The sequence below is a fragment of the Telopea speciosissima genome, chromosome 1 (genome assembly GCF_018873765.1).
Source record: "Telopea speciosissima isolate NSW1024214 ecotype Mountain lineage chromosome 1, Tspe_v1, whole genome shotgun sequence".
NCBI lineage: Eukaryota > Viridiplantae > Streptophyta > Magnoliopsida > Proteales > Proteaceae > Telopea > Telopea speciosissima.
The window spans coordinates 31,731,091-31,749,144 of NC_057916.1; the positions used below are offsets into that span (position 1 = coordinate 31,731,091).

Sequence of the window (18,054 nt, forward strand, 5' to 3'; positions counted from 1 at the left end):
GACCAAAAAAAAAAAAAACAAAGAAAATTGCTCAGATAGTCCAAGAAAAGCATTAGTGGTTGTCTACAGGGGTTAAAACCTCCTCGGTTAGAAGATTCTTCTGCTTTTGAAAGTATATATTACATATAAACCATGTAACTTTTTTTTTATTTAATGAAAAACAGTTAGGTCATCCATTCTGGACAGTGAAAATTTAGCTTATTTGAAGTAGGCAATCCCTCTACAAATCAGTAGCTAAGATTAACCATGGTTTGGATGATGGAACTGATAATCTGGGACTAGCAGTCAATGGTCTGAGCAATAGTACAACTGTGGCATGGTGATACAAGAAAGTATCCATTGCTTGAAGACCAGTTGCAACACCAAAAAGCAATTTTTGAGAAACTAAACATTCATTTTGTTAGGAATCTGAAAAGTAATAATCAACTAATATTAATGCAAATACTGACTGATGCACAGGCAAGGGGCTAAACTTCTAAAATATTGACTAAAACAAGGTTCAAACCAACCCAAACTAAGAACCGATTGAAAAGGGGAGCACATTCACAAGATTCATGAATAAAGTACTTGATTATGTGGCTCAGAAGTTCAGACCTGTAACAGGAGAAAGATACATACAAACGTAAAAACAGAGACCAATTAGGACAAATGCCAGAAGTACGTGCCTGTATCAACTGCTGAGCAGTTTGGACTTGCGAGGCTGATCCATTGATCTCAACAGTCATTTCACCAGGCACACCTCTCGTCTCCTGTATTGTGATTGTTGCTCCACTAGCACGTCGAATGTAACTTATACTTGCTCCTGCTGTCCCAATTACAGCATCAGCATAGGACAGAGGAATTTGCATGTGTTGTGTGACCTGCAAGACACAAAACCCACCTTCAGTCCCAAATAAAGCTTAATTATATTCCCAGGAGCTGAGGAATTGAATCATACACATTACAAAGTAATACAACAAAAATGAACTCCAACACCCCCCCCCCCCCAAAAAAAAAGTGTATGATATACACCAGAAACAATAATCTAGTCACCATTTTCTTTTACATAGCAAATCATATTGACTCGGAGATATCAAAATAATAATAATAATAAACCTGTGTAATGATCGAAGGTGGCTGCTGAGACCCCATAGGTGTTTCCCCTCTTCCATAAGCAGACAAACCCTGGTGAGGTTGTTTTTCCATTGGAGGCATGTCAGCTGGTGGATAATAATTATCATGTCGTTGGGGTGGCATATATTGAGGATTAGCCCCATAACCAGGACCACCACCTAAATTTGGAGGTAGGTTTTGAGGAGGTGGTAACCAGGACTGGTGTGGTGGCATGTTATGCTCCATCTGGGAGTTTGGCATTTGCATCTGACAAAGAAAGAAAGATAATTACTGGACCTATATAACAGAAACATAGAGATATCCTAATCCACAATATTTGGAGAACCACAACCCCCCCCCCCAACCCCAAAAAAGGAGGCTTGCCGTAAGATTCTATGCCCCGAAAGGATAAAAATCAACAGACTTACTTGCATTTCGAATAATCCAATTACACTGCGGTCAACTAAAAACTTCCTCAGATGAGATGAAATGAGCTCAACTGCTTTGTGCACACCAGAAGGCTCCCCTTGTATCTCAACAATTCTATCATCTTGCAGGGTAAAAACTGGTAGATCTTCTGCAGCAATTCAAAACAAAGATACGACAAAATACCAAGTCAAAAAAATGCACTGCATATGATACAGTGTCATCGAGTAAATATGCACATTCTGACATACATGCAGAACTTAAATAGATGGAATGATTGTTTCTTCTCCCCCACTAACATTTTACACAGCTAATAGCAAAAAAGCCCAGAGAAAGTTTACAATAAGTGAGATGATTCATGTACAAATATTTCTTCTTATTTTTTTCGGGTGGGGGGATGAGAAGATAAAAGACATGAGAGGCCATGTTCAACGGAGGCCTTTGTATGCCCTCCAGAACGAAGTAATTTGATTCAAATTGAAGGAACTAAAAGAGCCAAGGGCAGACCTAAAATGACCTTAGGAGAAGTGGGGAGGAAAGATAGCTTAGGTCTTGTACCAAGTATGACCCTGAATAGAGGTGATTGGAGGGGAAAGATCGTAGCCAACCCCATTTAGTTTGGGATAAGGCTGAGTTGTTTGTATAAAAGACAAGAGAGGGCAAGAGGCCCATCTAATGCGGATCCGAGGTTCCAAAAACCCGGCTTGGATCGTTTTATGGGCCAACTCAAATAATTAAAACTCCAGTATAAGGTGGCAATTCTGTAAATAATCTAAAGTTTCCAAAAGAGGATGTCACTTTTGTAATAAAGCAGAATCTTAAAGGTTTAATAGGTTAGATGAAGAAGAAAGGATATGGCAGGAATGACTATTTAAAGAATAAGGGTAATCCAGACATTAACATGACATAAGGATAAAACAAGAGTTAAGACTAAAATAGAGGGGTACATTGGGAAATACCAAAGACAAGAATTGAAAGCAACGAAAAAGGAGAAATCTTCTTCCTCCGTGAGAGGGTGGGCCTTGGTGCAACGACAAGGTTGCTCTCCATTGTGACCAAGTGGTAACGGGTTCAAGTCTGGAAACAGCCTCTTTGCGAAAACAAGGGTAAGGCTGAGTACATTATGACCCTCCCCAGACCCCACAGTGGCGGGAGCCTCGTGCACTGGGTACGCCGCTTCTCCCTTTATGAAACCAGAACCCAGAGGTAATATCTCTTAGTTTTGATTGATGAAAGACATGAAACTCAATCACTAGGAGCCCAACCAAGCTAAAACTTGGAGATTATATTCGTAACTCAAATCCTTTATAGATCCAGGCAATAATCAGGTCAGAAAATCAGATAAAAACTATGGAAAACTTCTCCACCTGAACCTGGTGATAATCACAAGTAACATCTCAGTTGAAAAGCAGTAACTCCCAGCAAAAAGAGGAATCTGGGAATGAAACTTCAGATCATGGTTCGAAAACTTGTTTCGGTAGGCCATTTGGGTCCGACCGAAATGAGCGAAATACTGAAATTTTGGCAAAACAGTGTATTTTTTGGCAGGCTGTTTCAGTTGGCCGTTCCGATGGGCAAACGGCCATATTAGGCTCCGATACTTTAGGGAAACCTTGTTTTAGCCTATATAAACATATGTAAAGCTTCATATTGCATGAACAGTACAACAAAGTGGTGTTTGGGATTTGCACCCTTAGCAATAAAGATCAACCCTATTGTATGCTTTATGTAATATTGCCTATTCTACGCATTGTTTTAATACTAGAAGACAAAATAGGCAAGTAAATTGTGCACCATGAATGAACAAACATAATATTTAATCCAACATGTTCTAGTGAAGAAAGGGGTGTCGAGTAAATATGTTGATGTAATTAAATATATGTATGACTGCATGCTCTTCACCGATGATATCGTTTGTGTGGATGAGACAAAAGCAGGGATTAACGCTAAGTTAAAGCTATGGAGATCAACCTTGGTAACAAGAGGATTTAACATTAGTAGAACGAAGACGGAGTATATGACGTGTACTTTCAGCCATGCTACGATGGATAATGACATAGTGCGAATTGGGGAAATGGAGATACCGCAAAGTGACTATTTTAGATATTTGGGGTCAATCATAAATAATTTGTAAGTTCTACAGGACTGTTGTACGACCAGCTATGATGTATGGGGAAGAATGTTGGGCAGTTAAGAAATGTCATATTGAGAAGTTGTGTAGCAGAGATGAGTTGTGAGGAAGGACATGCATAGTTTAGGTCTTGTGCCAAGTATGACTTCAGATAGTCTATTGGAGGGCAATCCATGTAGCAAACCCCCTTTAGCTAAGATTCTCCTGACTTGCAGGGTTGTGCATCATTCCTCTTACTTCTATCTTTCTTTTTTCTTTGCATTTGCCACCTTTCATTTGTCAGTGTCCATTCTCCTTTTTTTTTTTTTTTGGATCCAAGTAGCCAACCCCATTAAGTTGGGATAAGGCTGAGTTTTTTGTTGTTGTTGTTGAATGAAGAAACATAATATTAATTAATTTTTCATGAAATTCTATAATCGACATCGGGTATTTATAAAGTTTTTTGCAAAAAAAATCATTTTTGGGAAAAGTTCATTACCTGGAACTGTGGAATGTAACCAAATCTTCACCAATACGCAGCAACTGATCTCTATGGAGTGATGTGGCAACCTCAAGCACTGTATTCTAACAGTTTGAGGCAGTGATGTGGCAAAAATCCAAGCAAAGGAGGTGTTTTCTCCTCCTCCAAGGCAGAACTGATGAATCTTTCAACCCAAACTTGCAAAAGAATGTATTTGCCAAGGCATAGTTTTGTGTTGTTTCACCAGAGTCCGAAATTTTGGCGAAACACCGAAATTTCGACCAAAACAGTGCATGTCTGGTGATTCACCTACCATTTCGTCTCAGTAGGTTCAAAACTAGCAAAATCGCCGAGATTTAGAACTATGGTCCAGAACAGAATATCAGCAGTAACAAACAAGAAAAAATAGGGGAAGCTGAGAGAGGAAAGGAATACAGAACCACAGGAAGAAATAAAGGTATGTACCTTGAGGGAGAAGGAAGAGAAGAGAGAAGAAAAGATGAGAGCACACACTCAAAATCGGTAACCAGCAGGTAAACCCATTCTTCAAATCTCTATTCTATACAATGGTTACATGAGTACATAAAGACTCAAACTAACCCCTATTCATACTTAAAACTCTGAAATAGACTTTGAATCAACTTTGGACTCTAAAAAAAAAAAGTGTGTCCCAATGCACGAGGCTCCCGCTACTGCAGGGTCTAGGAGGGGCAAATGTACACAGCCTTACCCCCTGCTTCGCAGGAGTGGCTGTTTCCAAGTTTTGAACCCGCAACCAACAGGTTACGCCACAACTTTGGAGTCTAACTTGGAACCAAAAACTGAAAACAAGTTTGAATGCAAGTTATGCAACTAAGAATCTAACTCCTTGTTGGTACTAACGAATCTAACAAGATAAAAACAAATAATAAATTACATAAATCTCCAATTATCCCTACACCTAACTGCATCACCGTCAGTACAAAGTAGATTTTTATAGCAGGGAAGCAAATTTCAGTCGAAACTTCAAATATCTCGGTTTCGCAGGAGTCCGAGACGAGATGTCCAAGGAGTTCAAATAATACCTGGTTTCAACTCGTATCAATTTGTTTCAACCGAAACAGCAGTTTCAATCGAAACATGGTTGAACCAGGTCCAAATATTACTTTGTTTCGATCGAAACTTTCAAATTTCGCAAGGTTTCAACAGAGAGCAAGGGGTTAGGATGGATTCGGTCAAAAGAGGCTGATTTTGGCCCAAAACTTCGCATTTCTTCGCACAACTTCGACAGATCCTGCATCTACAAGCTATATCAAGCATCCTAGAAGATGAGGACCGGATTATTCAGAAGCCAACGGTTGATCCAGAGCCAAATCCACAGAGATTCACAGGTGAGACTCAGTTTACTCATGCAACACAAGATGAGGATCATGGTGCACCTACCTTGAGAGGTTACAGCCGACATCCTCTCAAATATAGACTTGGACCTATTGATGAGGCATCTAGGACTGGGATGGATATATCGAGCTTGTCGGGCACTATGGAAGTCATGAGTTTGGGGGAGACTAGAGGATCTGGGCATTGGTGTGTGCCATCCTTCATACCAAAGACCCCTAGGCAAACACAACATCATGATAGTGGCTTCAAGAGGATATGGACCGTATGGTGGATTTGCTGGTAGAGCATCCTTAGAGCACACTGGTTCATTTGGATATGGGAGTAGCCATGATGCATCTTCTGCTACATATGGATATGGGGATGGGCCAGGTGCTAGGTCATCCTTTGTCGACAATATCTTCAAGTATCCAACCCAGCCATGTGTGCTGGCTCCACCTCCTTACAGTCTCAGTGAGCCCTTCTAATGTAGATCACAAATCCATATGTACCCGCAGGAACAAGCCCCAAAACAAACCCAGCAAGGTTGTAGGATTCGACTATTGTGAGAGGCAGCCTGGTCTGATGAATGTGGCAAGTTATTGTTAGTTTGATGGAGCATCACCTAAGGCAGCCCCAACCCAGAAAAAAGCATGAAGAAGATAAGAGACCAAGACAGAAATTTTTTATTTTTTTTAAAAAAAATTTTTACTGTTCACATGAACAAGCTGCTATTAACTTAGTTTCTTAGTTATTAAGTTTAGGTATCTAGTAGCTTCTAATTTTGGTCCTTGCATGTTAGCTGAACTATAAAGCCTAGTTTCTATTTTTATTAGGTTTCTATTTCTTAAGTTTCTAATTTTGTAAGCTGGCTTCTTCCATTAAATAGGCAGCCCCTCTTGTAATAGAAGCAAATTTGGAGAACAAAATTTTCAGGCCTTGTTGCCTTCTGTTATGGGAGAAATTCTATGTTTCAACAGCTGGGATAGTTGTGGGTGAGAGACCTAGGCTGAGAGAGCCATTCCCCTAACCCCCGCCCTTCTCTTCTTTATCTTCTTCTACTTTCTTCTTATCCTTTATGTTCTCCATTCATATGTAATAGGAAAACAACAATAAAAAAGAAGAGAGTTTTTAGTTATTTAATTTGTTCCTTATCGTGTTGATCCTAGCTGCAATCGATCTCTCACTAGTTTCTACCTGGTTCGAGGTTGAATTTGCATTACCTTCCCTAGATTGGGATATCTCAAACAAGTTGATGATGGGGCCTATAGATGGGCAGTTATGGACTATCAGAACAATTGAGCCCAAAAAAAGTCATGGGATACATATGTGGTGCATTATGGCTCCAACATCTTCAGCGGTACGCATCTCGTGGATTAAACCCAACAAGAAACTCCGCTTGGAATTGAGTGAGTGTGTGTATAATTTATGTTTTATTTGGTTAAGATGAATTATTTACTTTTCAAGTACTTTAAGACTTAAAGAGCTTAGTATTTATAATATGGCTAATGTACACTTTAATGTACTAGCGTACACTAGTAAACTTGGGTCAATAACCATAAGTACCATTTGAGTGTTTTTTTTTTTTGTGTGTGAAAATAGTTCATGCATTATGTTTAGAATGTCAAAAATAGTCTGTAAAGAAAAAACCAGCAAAAAAAAAAAAAGCATTCCAAGGCCTCGAAACCACCAACTTGAGTTGGCTGGGAAAAAATACCTGGTTTCGACCATATCTCGGTTTTTGGCAGGTCGAAACCGAGATTTAGAACCTTTTTTATAGTAATGAAGCCGAAGCGTAAAATCTTTATCAAGACATTAAATACAACCCAGACTAACTAGAATCTAAAAGTTGTTCTATCAAGTTGAACTGAATTCTTAGCTTCCATAACTAGAACTTTGAAGGAGTTTCTAAGCCAGCAGCAGATGCCTAAAACATATACTTGGGTCTCTTAAACCATGGCAATTGGCCACTGACATTAGTTTTTTGAGTTTCAATATAACAAGTTGACAGATTCAGTAGAACAGATATAGTCAGACCAGTTGTAAATCACGATGGAAGGAGTACAGACCATAGGGAAAAAAGAAGAAGAAGAGAAAAGGAAGAAAGAGAGGAGCGTTTCAGAAGAATGGGTTGTAGTGAGCTACGATCTCACTTCAGCCAGTTTTATTACAAAGGCTTTTAAAAGTACCAGATATACCCTTACAAACATAAATAATCCAATACAAGGCAACATTACATATCTTTCCCAAAATACTCTTATTCTAACACTTCCCCTCAAGCTGGAGAGTAGTTATCATTCATGCCAAGCTTGTTCAAAAGGTTATGAAACAGTGAAGATTTGATTCCTTTTGTTAAGACATCAGCTAATTGATCTCCTGTCTTCACAAAAAGGTGTTCAGATACTCCTAGAGTTGATATTCTCCTTTATGAAGTGTCGGTCAACCTCAATGTGCTTTGTGTGATCATGTTGCACAGGGTCATGAGCTATGTTGATAATACACTTGTTGTCAGAATATAATCTCATAGAGCCATCAATATCAACTCCCAATTCCTGAAACAACCTCCTTAACCATAAGAGTTCAATATTCCGTGTTCCCTTGCCCTAAATTTTACCTCTGCACTGGACCTAGCAACAATAGATTGTTTTTTACTCCTCCAAGTGACCAAGTTACCACCTGCAAAAATGTGCAGTACCATAATGTAGAATTGTAGATATCCTATCTGTTACCGACCTAGCCCAATCTGCATCAGTGTAGGCCTCAACCTGCAAGCCAATATGTTTAGTATATAATAATCCTTTTCCTGGGCCTGACTTCAAATACCTGAGAATGCAATATACAACTTCTAAATGACCAGTTGGTAGAGCATGCATGTGCTGGCTCACCACTCCAATAGCATATGCAATGCCTGGACATGTGATGGAAAGATAGATCAGCTTTACCCCCCGGTCTTTGGTACCTTCCTACACCAATTAACGGATGACCACTATCATCACCTAAGGTTATGATTTGAATAAATAGGAGACTCAGCAGGTTTGCAACACAACATCCATATATCTTTCAAGAGATCCCACATATAATTTCTCTGACAATTATAGACCCCCTCTCTTGACCTAGAAACTTCAATTCCCAAGAAATATTTTAAAGCACCAAGGTCTTTGATCTCAAATTGTTGGGCTAGATAGGATTTGAGCCTCCCCAGTTCTTCTTGATCTTTTCCAGTTATTACAATGTCATCCACATAGACAATTAAGGCTGTGATTTTACAGCTGCCATGTTTGGTGAACAAAGTGTGGTCAACTTGGTTTTGAGTGTATCCAACTATCCATTTCTTAACATTGGTTGTCTGAAACTCCTAAACCAAGCTTTTGGAGACTGTTTAAGACCATAGACAGCCTTCTTCAACCTGCACACCTTCCCTTTTGTTGTAGGAAACTTGAAACCAAGAGGGAGTCGTATATACACTTCCTCATGCAAATCACCATGAAAACTGGTACAAGGGCCAATCTTAATTCATTCATTGCCAAGGACAAGAGAACTCTTATGGAGTTACGTTTGGCAACAAGAGCAAATGTTTTTTGATAACCGACTCCATACACCTGACAGTATCCTTCGGCCATCAGTATAGCCTAGTATCTCTCGACGGTGCCATCAAAATGATGTTTAACAAAGAAGACCCATCTGCATCCCACAGTAACAGGTCCTTCTAGAAGATCAACCATCTCCCAAGTTCCATTCTTCTCAAGAGCCTTCATCTCCTCACACGTGGCTTCCTTCCATTCGAGGTCAGCCATGGCCTCAACTATATACTTGCAAAGGTAAAGAATGGGGTAACTGAGTAAGCAATACTTGCAGGGGAGATGGAATCATAGGAAACAAACTTGACTATAAGATGATTAGTGCAAGATATTTTCCATTTCTAACAGCCACAGGGAGATCTCACTCTTGAGGATTGGATGAAGTGTTACCTAGATCAAGAGGTTGAGGAGGATGAGGATCAAAGAAGGGATGCTATTAGGTCTTCTTCTCCCTTCTATTGTACAAAATCAGCTCCTTCTCCTTCTCGCTTCCCTTAGATCCCTCAGGCTTGAGCTCCCCCCTTCAACTTTGGGATCCTCTACATTGCATAGTCTTTTCCACATCAGACTTCCCCATATCAAAGGAGAAAGGTAGAATAGGGAAAGGTTGTGGAGATGGCTGCATCAACACCTCTTCACACTGTTTTCCCCCTAAAGAGGTGCCATCTGAGAGGAAAAGAAAGTAACACCGATGGATACAAGTCTTTTCCAAGAAGGTGGGTGGAAGCACTTGTATCCCTTCTTAGAAGCAGAGTATCCAAGGATGATACCCTTGAAAACATCAGGATCAAGTTTGGAGTGGTTATAAGTTATAATGACAAACATGGACATAACACACACAACCAATAAATTTTAGAGGGATGGAGGAAGGAAAAGATTTCCAAAGGAGATTTAGACCCAAGAATACGTAGTGGAATATAATTCATCAGAAAACATGGCAATAAGAAGAGCCTCGGACCAAAAGATTTTGGGAACATGAATGCAAAAATCTGAACTCCTATTGATTTCCAATAGGTAGTGATTCTTCCGTTCAACTACTCTATTCTATTGAGGTATATCAACACATGCAAGCTGATGAAAAATGCCACTATCATTAAAAAAAACTTTTGGAGTCCCCCAAACATATATTCTCCCCCTCTATCCAGTTGGACAATCGTGAGTTTGGTTTCAAACTGAGTACAAATCATTTGTTACAACAACTCAGCCTCAAGTCCCCCAAACATATATTCTCCCCCGCTATCCAGTCAAACAATCGTGAATCTGGTTTCAAATTGAGTACAGATCATTTGATACAACAACTCAGCCTTATCCCAACTAAATGGGGTCAGCTACATGGATCCTTGCTCTCCAATTAGCTGTTTTCGAGGTCATACTTGCTATAAGGCCTAAACTATGCATGTCTTTTCTCACTACTTCTCCTAGGGTTATTTTAGATTTGCCCCTAGCTCTTTTAGTTCCTTCAATCTAAATCAAATCACTCTTCCATATTAAAGCTGAGTTGAGAGTTGCCCCGAAACATTATAAGGTTCAAGAAAGTCGTTTTGAGGTGGCATGGCTATATTCAATAGAGGACCATGTAGAAGACTAAGGCTGTGACACTAAGCTCACATACAAAATACAAGCTAAGCCAACATGTGTGGTGTTATGTGTGTCTCAAATTCTTATACCCGTTTCAAAGATTGAACCGAATCAACATTTTTGGTGGCAACCCAAATGGGATTTTTATCTGAGGTCTGTGACGGTAGCGAAGGGGCCCATACTTATCTTGTTTGGGGGTGCGGGGGGCGAAGCCCCTGTGGTATGGTACGAAGTACGAACCGACCCACTTGGAGGAGTATTACCTTATTTTTCATGTCTTGTTGTCTAACCAAGTTAGAAGTCGATTTTCGGGGTCTTTTGTGTTAGGGTTCTGAGAAGAGAGTGCTAGCAACGCCGTTTTGGGGTGTACTTGAGAGATTTTGATGCAGGCCAATTTCAAAATGCAAAGAGAATTGAGGTAGAAGGAGATTTGAAGTATTTTAATAGAATAGCATACAAGATCAAAAGAAAATTCGGGAACTCCCTCAACTCTCAAAGGGGGCTCACTAGCTCTCCAATTACAAAATGTTGGATTCAAAAGTCTTTTTCAAAATATTCAAACATATATTTAAAGGGGATGAGGAAAGAGACGTTATAGAGGGGGGAAAGAGAAACAAAAAAAAGAGTCGTTGGCTCTTGCGAATTTAACAAGAGCCAACAGCTCTTGTGATGTCATCAGATCTCCATTGTAACTTTCTTCCATTACATAGTGAAACATCTTCAGCTTTGCCCGTGGAGGTAGCACATCATATTGGTGTGTGAACCACGTTAAATCTCTGTGTCATCTTGCTCTGTTTTTGTTTCTGGTTCGTGTTTCTTTGGCGTTTGTTTTGACATGTGGCCATGTGTTTCTTCAGCTATACCAGTATAAATTGACTCCTCCCCCCCCCCCCCCCCCCTCCTCCCTCCTCCCTCCTCCCTCCTCCCAAAAATAAAAGAGTAAACTGGCTTAAAAAAGCGAAGCTGCCAGTAGTTACATATTCATCCCATGTGAATGCCTTCAAATTCACATGACCTCTAATGTAAGAGAGAGAGATTTCAAAGGGGATACAAATTGTGCAGCCTTGTACAGCAATACCCTTATACCCCCGCTCCCAAAACTCCCAGAAAGAAAAGGAAATATATATATATATATATATATATATATATAAACATTAAGGTCCAGACCTTGAATTTCAGAATAAGTAACAAGTTGAAAAATCATATGTGACCCCAGCAGGCCAGCACTAATAAACTAGTCCAACAATGACTAAACTAAAGCCCTAGCCTACTTATTAACCTATAACATATAACATTATGCAAATTAAGGTTCCACCCCCCCCCCCCCCCTCTTTTGGCCCTGGTGGGAGGGGGTATCAAGCAAAGCCAGATCATTATTCTGAAGAGCACAATACAGGATGACAGAAATAATAACAAAAGAAAATGCAGAAAAAACAAAAGCCAGGGACAAAACAAGTCATAAACTTTTACAAAGCAAACATCAAGCATTGCATTAAGCAGAAACAAAGAGTACCTGGCCCAACAACTCGAACAATACAATTAGATGCTTCTTGAATAGACTTTATGGTTGCTCCCTGCCTTCCAATTAGATTTCCAGCTTGTGCAGCGGGAACTAGCAGCCTTGTTGATACAGTACCACCACCACTTGGTGGAGCATGAGCAACATCACCATCTAAACCATCAACAATACGTTTATGAACCCTCAGTAGGCCATCCATTGCAGGAGGAAGAGAAGCATCAAGCTCTTCTTTTGCTGAAATCATTACCTTTTGAAACATCAACAATAGTGAACAATCAATACCCAATTTTCAGGGGTAAGGAACAGCACCAACAGTATGTAAAATCCATTTCTTCAAAGTGTAGTAATACCATATGTAAGTGATGATATTTTATCCAATAACAATATACAGCTCAAATAAGCATATCTAAAGTAGAGTAGAGTAGAGTACGATGCAGGACAGAAGTCGAGAAATCTGCAGGGGTTACTTGAAACTGAATATCCAAGAAAAGAGAACGAGAGGATTCAAATCTGCACCAGATTTGGCTGTCATGAAGAAAAACAAGAAGCAGAAGGACAGTAAACCGAGACCCAACAGAAGTGGGGTATCGCCTCCGAAAATGAGAAGGGAAGAAGCAGAGGCCAGAAACAGCTAACGATTAAGATTTCTCCTTAAATATTCCCCCTCTTTGTCTGGCCTTCCTTTATTTGGCATCAGTTTTGACACGAGGAAGGCAGAAAGAGAAGAAACAATGTTGGAAGTTGGAACAGCATGATTAGATGGAGTTCTAATTCAATTAGGCACCTTCCATGTCTACAGTTCCCCCTAGCTTTTATTACTTCTTTTATTTATAATTTTGGTCCATAATACTCTGATTAGTAATGTTATCAAGGGGTCATTTCAGTCATCTAATTGTTTCAACATTTGGTTGTAGTGAACAAGTATGTCCTTGTTATAAGTCAGTAAATCGGGGTATATAAGAATCTTTGGGCTAAGTAAGCACGGGGGGACAATAACCTAGTTGGAACGACGTGAGGCAGGCAAGGCCTCGATTCAGAAAGAAGAAGGGACAGAGATTACAAATTCGCCATCTCATTGGGGGGGGAAAACAAATCAAAATCTCGATGTGATACAACCCTTTATATTTTATTTGGGAAAGAACGGCGAAGTCCACCCAAACCGTCCAATGAAGAAATCAGTATCAGCTTTATCTGAATTATGGCACAGCTATGAGCTCCTTCTTCCCCTTTGTGGGTTTCTTATTCTTAATGTTTGCGACTGCAGTTCCAAATCCCCAGGTTCTAAGGGCTGATCAAATCCTTATCTGCCTCAGAGTTTGTTCAGCATCTGTACTGGACCATTTTAAAGAGAAAAAAAATTTGAAAAAAGAATCACCAGGATGAGGTATCATCCTACCAACGTGAATAGTCAATTTAATTAGTGACTGTAAGTTCTCTTTTTATGTAGCTAACTCATAGATGTCCAGAAAGCAAACCTTAAAATCTGATTTCTGCAACATGTATCTTTCCAAAAATTGGTAAGGGAAACATCACCTACTGTCCTACCCTGACCATTACTCCTTGCAATAAATCTCTTAGCCTTCTAATTCAAAAATAGTAAATCCTGTCTATACAGTCTACCCCAAACTGCAACCAAATAATCAAGATTTTTTTTGGTTGACAGTTAATCGTGAAGTTCCCCGTCCATAGTGTCAGCAGTATGCCAGTATTCATGCAGTTCCCATGGATTATGTATAGAAAAGGAACTTTTCACTACATTAATTGCTAACTGGCAGTACCTAATTAACATAACACATTGATTTATCTTCAATTCTCTGTAATTTTGTTTACAAGGATTCTAGTTTGGTCCATTCCCGCAGGCTATTAAAATGCTTAGGATCACTCAAACAGAATATTTTTCCCTCTAGAAACCAATGAAGGTGACGATTCACCAACTTGGTGATTGATATATGTCGATATATATAATTGCATATCCTAAGTACTTTACTTTAAACATAACTTGGTGTAAAATATTCACAAAATGCTGCCAATACATCCAGACCCACCAACCAGCTTTTAAAATATAAACCCCCCCCCAAAGCATATTTCTTAATTAACAGCCACAACCTTCATCTATTCCATTAGCATCAAAACATAACCTCATGATCTTAAATTATATCATTGGTTTCAGAACCTTTGCCGCAAAATAGGGACTGGCAGCTTACGCAATCCAGATAACTATAACTTTCACACATAGGAAAAGTCATTTCCATTATAGTAATTTAAAACTTGGATATCAGGTAGCCTCATAAATTACTTAATTCCTTGGTGGATAAGAACATATTTTACCATATTTCTAATTCTTTCCCATGCGATTTGAACTGGCCAAATATATCAACCAATGATTATTTATAAGAAAATTATGATGATCTGCTACTAGAAAAATGTGTCGATGTCTTAGGATGAGAAACCTAGGCTAATCCTGGAAAGAAAGACATGGTAATTCACATTACTATAATATGCTCAAGTCGTCTAGATCCAACACTAAATAAGCTACACCACGATGGTGATATTCTATGCCAAAAAAACAGACAATCACAATCAACTTACATATTTAAAGAAACGAACAGCCCTTGGAAGATATAGATCAGATTGTTACAATCGTCGGCTAAAAAAGATATTAGATCTAAAAAATTTCTTAGGTTGGATCTGGTAAATGGAGAGCCCAGACCCCCACCTTATTTACCAATTATAACAGATGGTCGGAGAAGAAAGCTATTCCGACATTCCAAAAGTTGCATAGAGTTTCTTTCTATACAAATATTGATATACATGGACCAACAAAAGGATTTATCAGCACCAAGAGAATGTCGCAACTTACATTTCGGGTTATAGGTCATGTATGAGAGAGGGATTTCTAAAATCCCAATGCATCAAGCATTCACTTGACTTAAAAATAAAGAGAACAAGCTGGACGGACATACAGAAATTAGAGTTCTTTTTTTCATTTTTTGGGGTTGAATTTTGAGTTCCATGTGAATAACATCAAAAAATTTTAAGTACCTAGAAGCATTTTATAGATCGTGAAACTTTGATACCCAATGCATGTGCTTTCAAAATTTATTATTAATACTAGTTTCTTGTAATTACTTAGTCAGATGTGATTGACTAATGTTGAGTTTCCTATTAAATGAATATATTCAGTTGAGATCTAGGAAGTATTTTATTCGGGTGATTAAGAATGACCTCCCACATGTATGTTAACTAATTACGATAGGACGCTTCTGAAGGAGTTTGACCATGTGTGGCAATCAGTCGACCAAGTTTTGAAGTTACCAGATAAAATGCAGAGCTTCTTGGTACAGATGTCCATACAAGGTATCTCTGAGTGCTTAATCAAATCTACTTTTCAGCACTTGTAATGCTCAATTCTGATCCCTGCAATCTGGACCTGTGTTTCTTCTAACATGAAGTCACTTTGGTGATTGAATTGTTGCCTTAGGTTCACGGACAGAACCTGCACAGATTCATCTTGGTTATTGTGATGAAACGCACTGTACTTGGATTAATGCCTTGTTTAAGGTGACATTTCTTTTTCATGTTCATTACCATTTTAACTCTTTTAACATAACAAATATATTTTGAATATAGCATGATGTTTATTATCAGTGATATTCTCTAACCTTTCTTTGTATCATATTTAAATATATATATGACTAATAGAAATAGGAGATTCTTTAATCTTTTATTACTGTATCAGATTGCTAGTTAAAGAGCCCTCAGTACAAAGACATAAGTTCTGACTTCTAAATTGTCTGCTTTTAGAGAGTCGAAGTTGAGGAGTTTACAAATTATAATGGATGCCTCATGTTCCACACAGGAACATGCATCAGTTATCCATTAGACCATGGGATGCCAGCAGCGTTGTGATGTACAGTAGTTTTCATAATCCATGAATAACGGAAGAAGATACTTTCATTTAAACGATAACTAACCATCTCATATTGCCATCAATTGCCTATTATGCAAAATTGATTGCAAATAAATCGATTAATAAAAGAATCGAAAAAGCTTTTATTGTGTCACTTCAAGTTATATAGGAATTCCTGAAGCCAAGAATTCAGAATGACAAGTTCTTATCATTACCTATAATAGAATAACCACTTAGAATAGCAAAAGAGATTAGATCTTCAAGTAATTGAAGTAAGTTAATGCAAAAGAGAAACAAAAACTATACGAAATGGTCAGTAAAATCATGTATGCCACCTGAAAATAAAATGCTTGCATTATACAATCCCACACATGCATGAAGCTCATATATTTGCATTGCTAACTACAATTTTCACGTAGAACCTATGAAATGTTAAAACTAAAAGTTGGCTTGGAAGCAAAATATGAACACCAGATGAATGCTGTACAGAATCGCCAACATAGATAATTAAGGTACTATACAATGAGCAGTTGAGCACCTAAAATGCCTTGACTGGAAGATTATTCACAAGTTCCTGTTAAAATTATGCAGCATTCTAGAAAAACTTACAGTCCTTTCTGAAGTGCCTGGAGGACCATCCAGAATCTTAATGCGAGCCCTCGTCTCCTCACACATTCTTTTAATAAACTCTCCTTTACGACCAATAATACCACCAACTCTTTGCGCTGGAACCAGTAACCGGAACACACTCTCCCCTGGCCATCCAGGCCACCTCTTTTCACTGCCAGTAATTCCAGAATTATCATCACGCCCTCGTTTGGGTTGAGGATGTGAATTTCCAGGCATAACAGACATATCAGGTTCACTAAAATCTTCCACTGGTGCAGCCATGTGTTACACTGGACAATGCCAAACGATGGAGGCTAGTTAATACAATCACCCAATAACAAAATTTACATCGTCCATAAATAAATGTTTTATAGCATAAGAGCTTTCTACTGGAATGTAGAACCAAAAAAGCCAAAATCACGGCAATTCTAAAATTTATGTTATCCCTATTTATAAATAATTATATACAGGAAGCAGGAAAAATGCTATAGCAACATTCTGTTACAATTCAAAATAAGTGAACATGAGCGTGTTTTAATCGGGAGGCTCCATATTTTGCTAACAAAAAATATTGAGAACCATGAAGCCTCCACATGGCTCTGGTAGTCTAGTTGGCAGCAAATGAACTGTGAGAATTGTCCATGATACCGTATCACACTGAGTTTCACATTTATAGCCCCTTCCCATGCATTGAATGCTTCTTTAACCTTTGAATGATGGGTCATATAGCCAAAGTGGCAAGAAAATTTAATATGTGGCCAATCAAGATGACCCACCAAAAAACCACCACCAAGGCCAACAAACACCCACCCACCAACACACAAAGAGAAGAAGTGGACTACTGCCGATGAGGAAAATTACCAATACAATAACAAATATGAAAACTTAACCACCAAGAGGAATCCAATTTGACTATACCATACACTAAGCCTGCATCAAAGTAACAGAGCATGGGTAGAGCCAAGGGGGCCAGGCAACTGATTGTTTATATCTATATATTATATATAAGTTAGGACGAGTGGGACAAAGAGGCCCTACCAAGCAAAGAATACTGAAGTAAACACGGTGACTCACACGCCACCGGTAATGATAGACCAGAATCTGGCACCACACCAAAGGAGGCAGTTCACTGATCTTGGAATGCCCCTAATGTTAGAAGTCATGTAATAGGGGTAGTTTAGGAACTAGCTCTATCACTAGTTGCCTTATTATGTAATTCTTCTTTATTTCTTTATTTCCCTTTTTTTTTTTGGGTGAATAAGAATTTCAATACCAAAAGAAGAAGAGAAGAAATTACAAAAGGCCCTAAAGAGGAAGAGCCCAACCAGCCAGCCTAAGCATTAGCCGGAGCAACCAAGGAGACATTTGAGAGACCCCAGGACTGAACAATGGTCCTGT

General features: G+C 38.9%; 1 protein-coding gene across 1 annotated transcript in view; it reads right to left on the reverse strand.

Annotated features, from left to right (window-relative positions):
• The window catches only part of LOC122669190 (flowering locus K homology domain-like), a 29,176-nt gene that overhangs the window by 546 nt on the left and 10,576 nt on the right, over positions 1-18,054 (reverse strand). Inside the window, exons 2-6 of the mRNA XM_043865886.1 lie at positions 16,657-16,946; positions 12,132-12,384; positions 1,521-1,669; positions 1,096-1,359; positions 666-860 (exon numbers count right to left, since the gene is read on the reverse strand). Coding sequence (XP_043721821.1) covers positions 666-860; positions 1,096-1,359; positions 1,521-1,669; positions 12,132-12,384; positions 16,657-16,938 — 1,143 coding nt within the window. The 5' untranslated portion in view covers positions 16,939-16,946. The remainder of the gene's footprint in view (positions 1-665; positions 861-1,095; positions 1,360-1,520; positions 1,670-12,131; positions 12,385-16,656; positions 16,947-18,054) is intronic.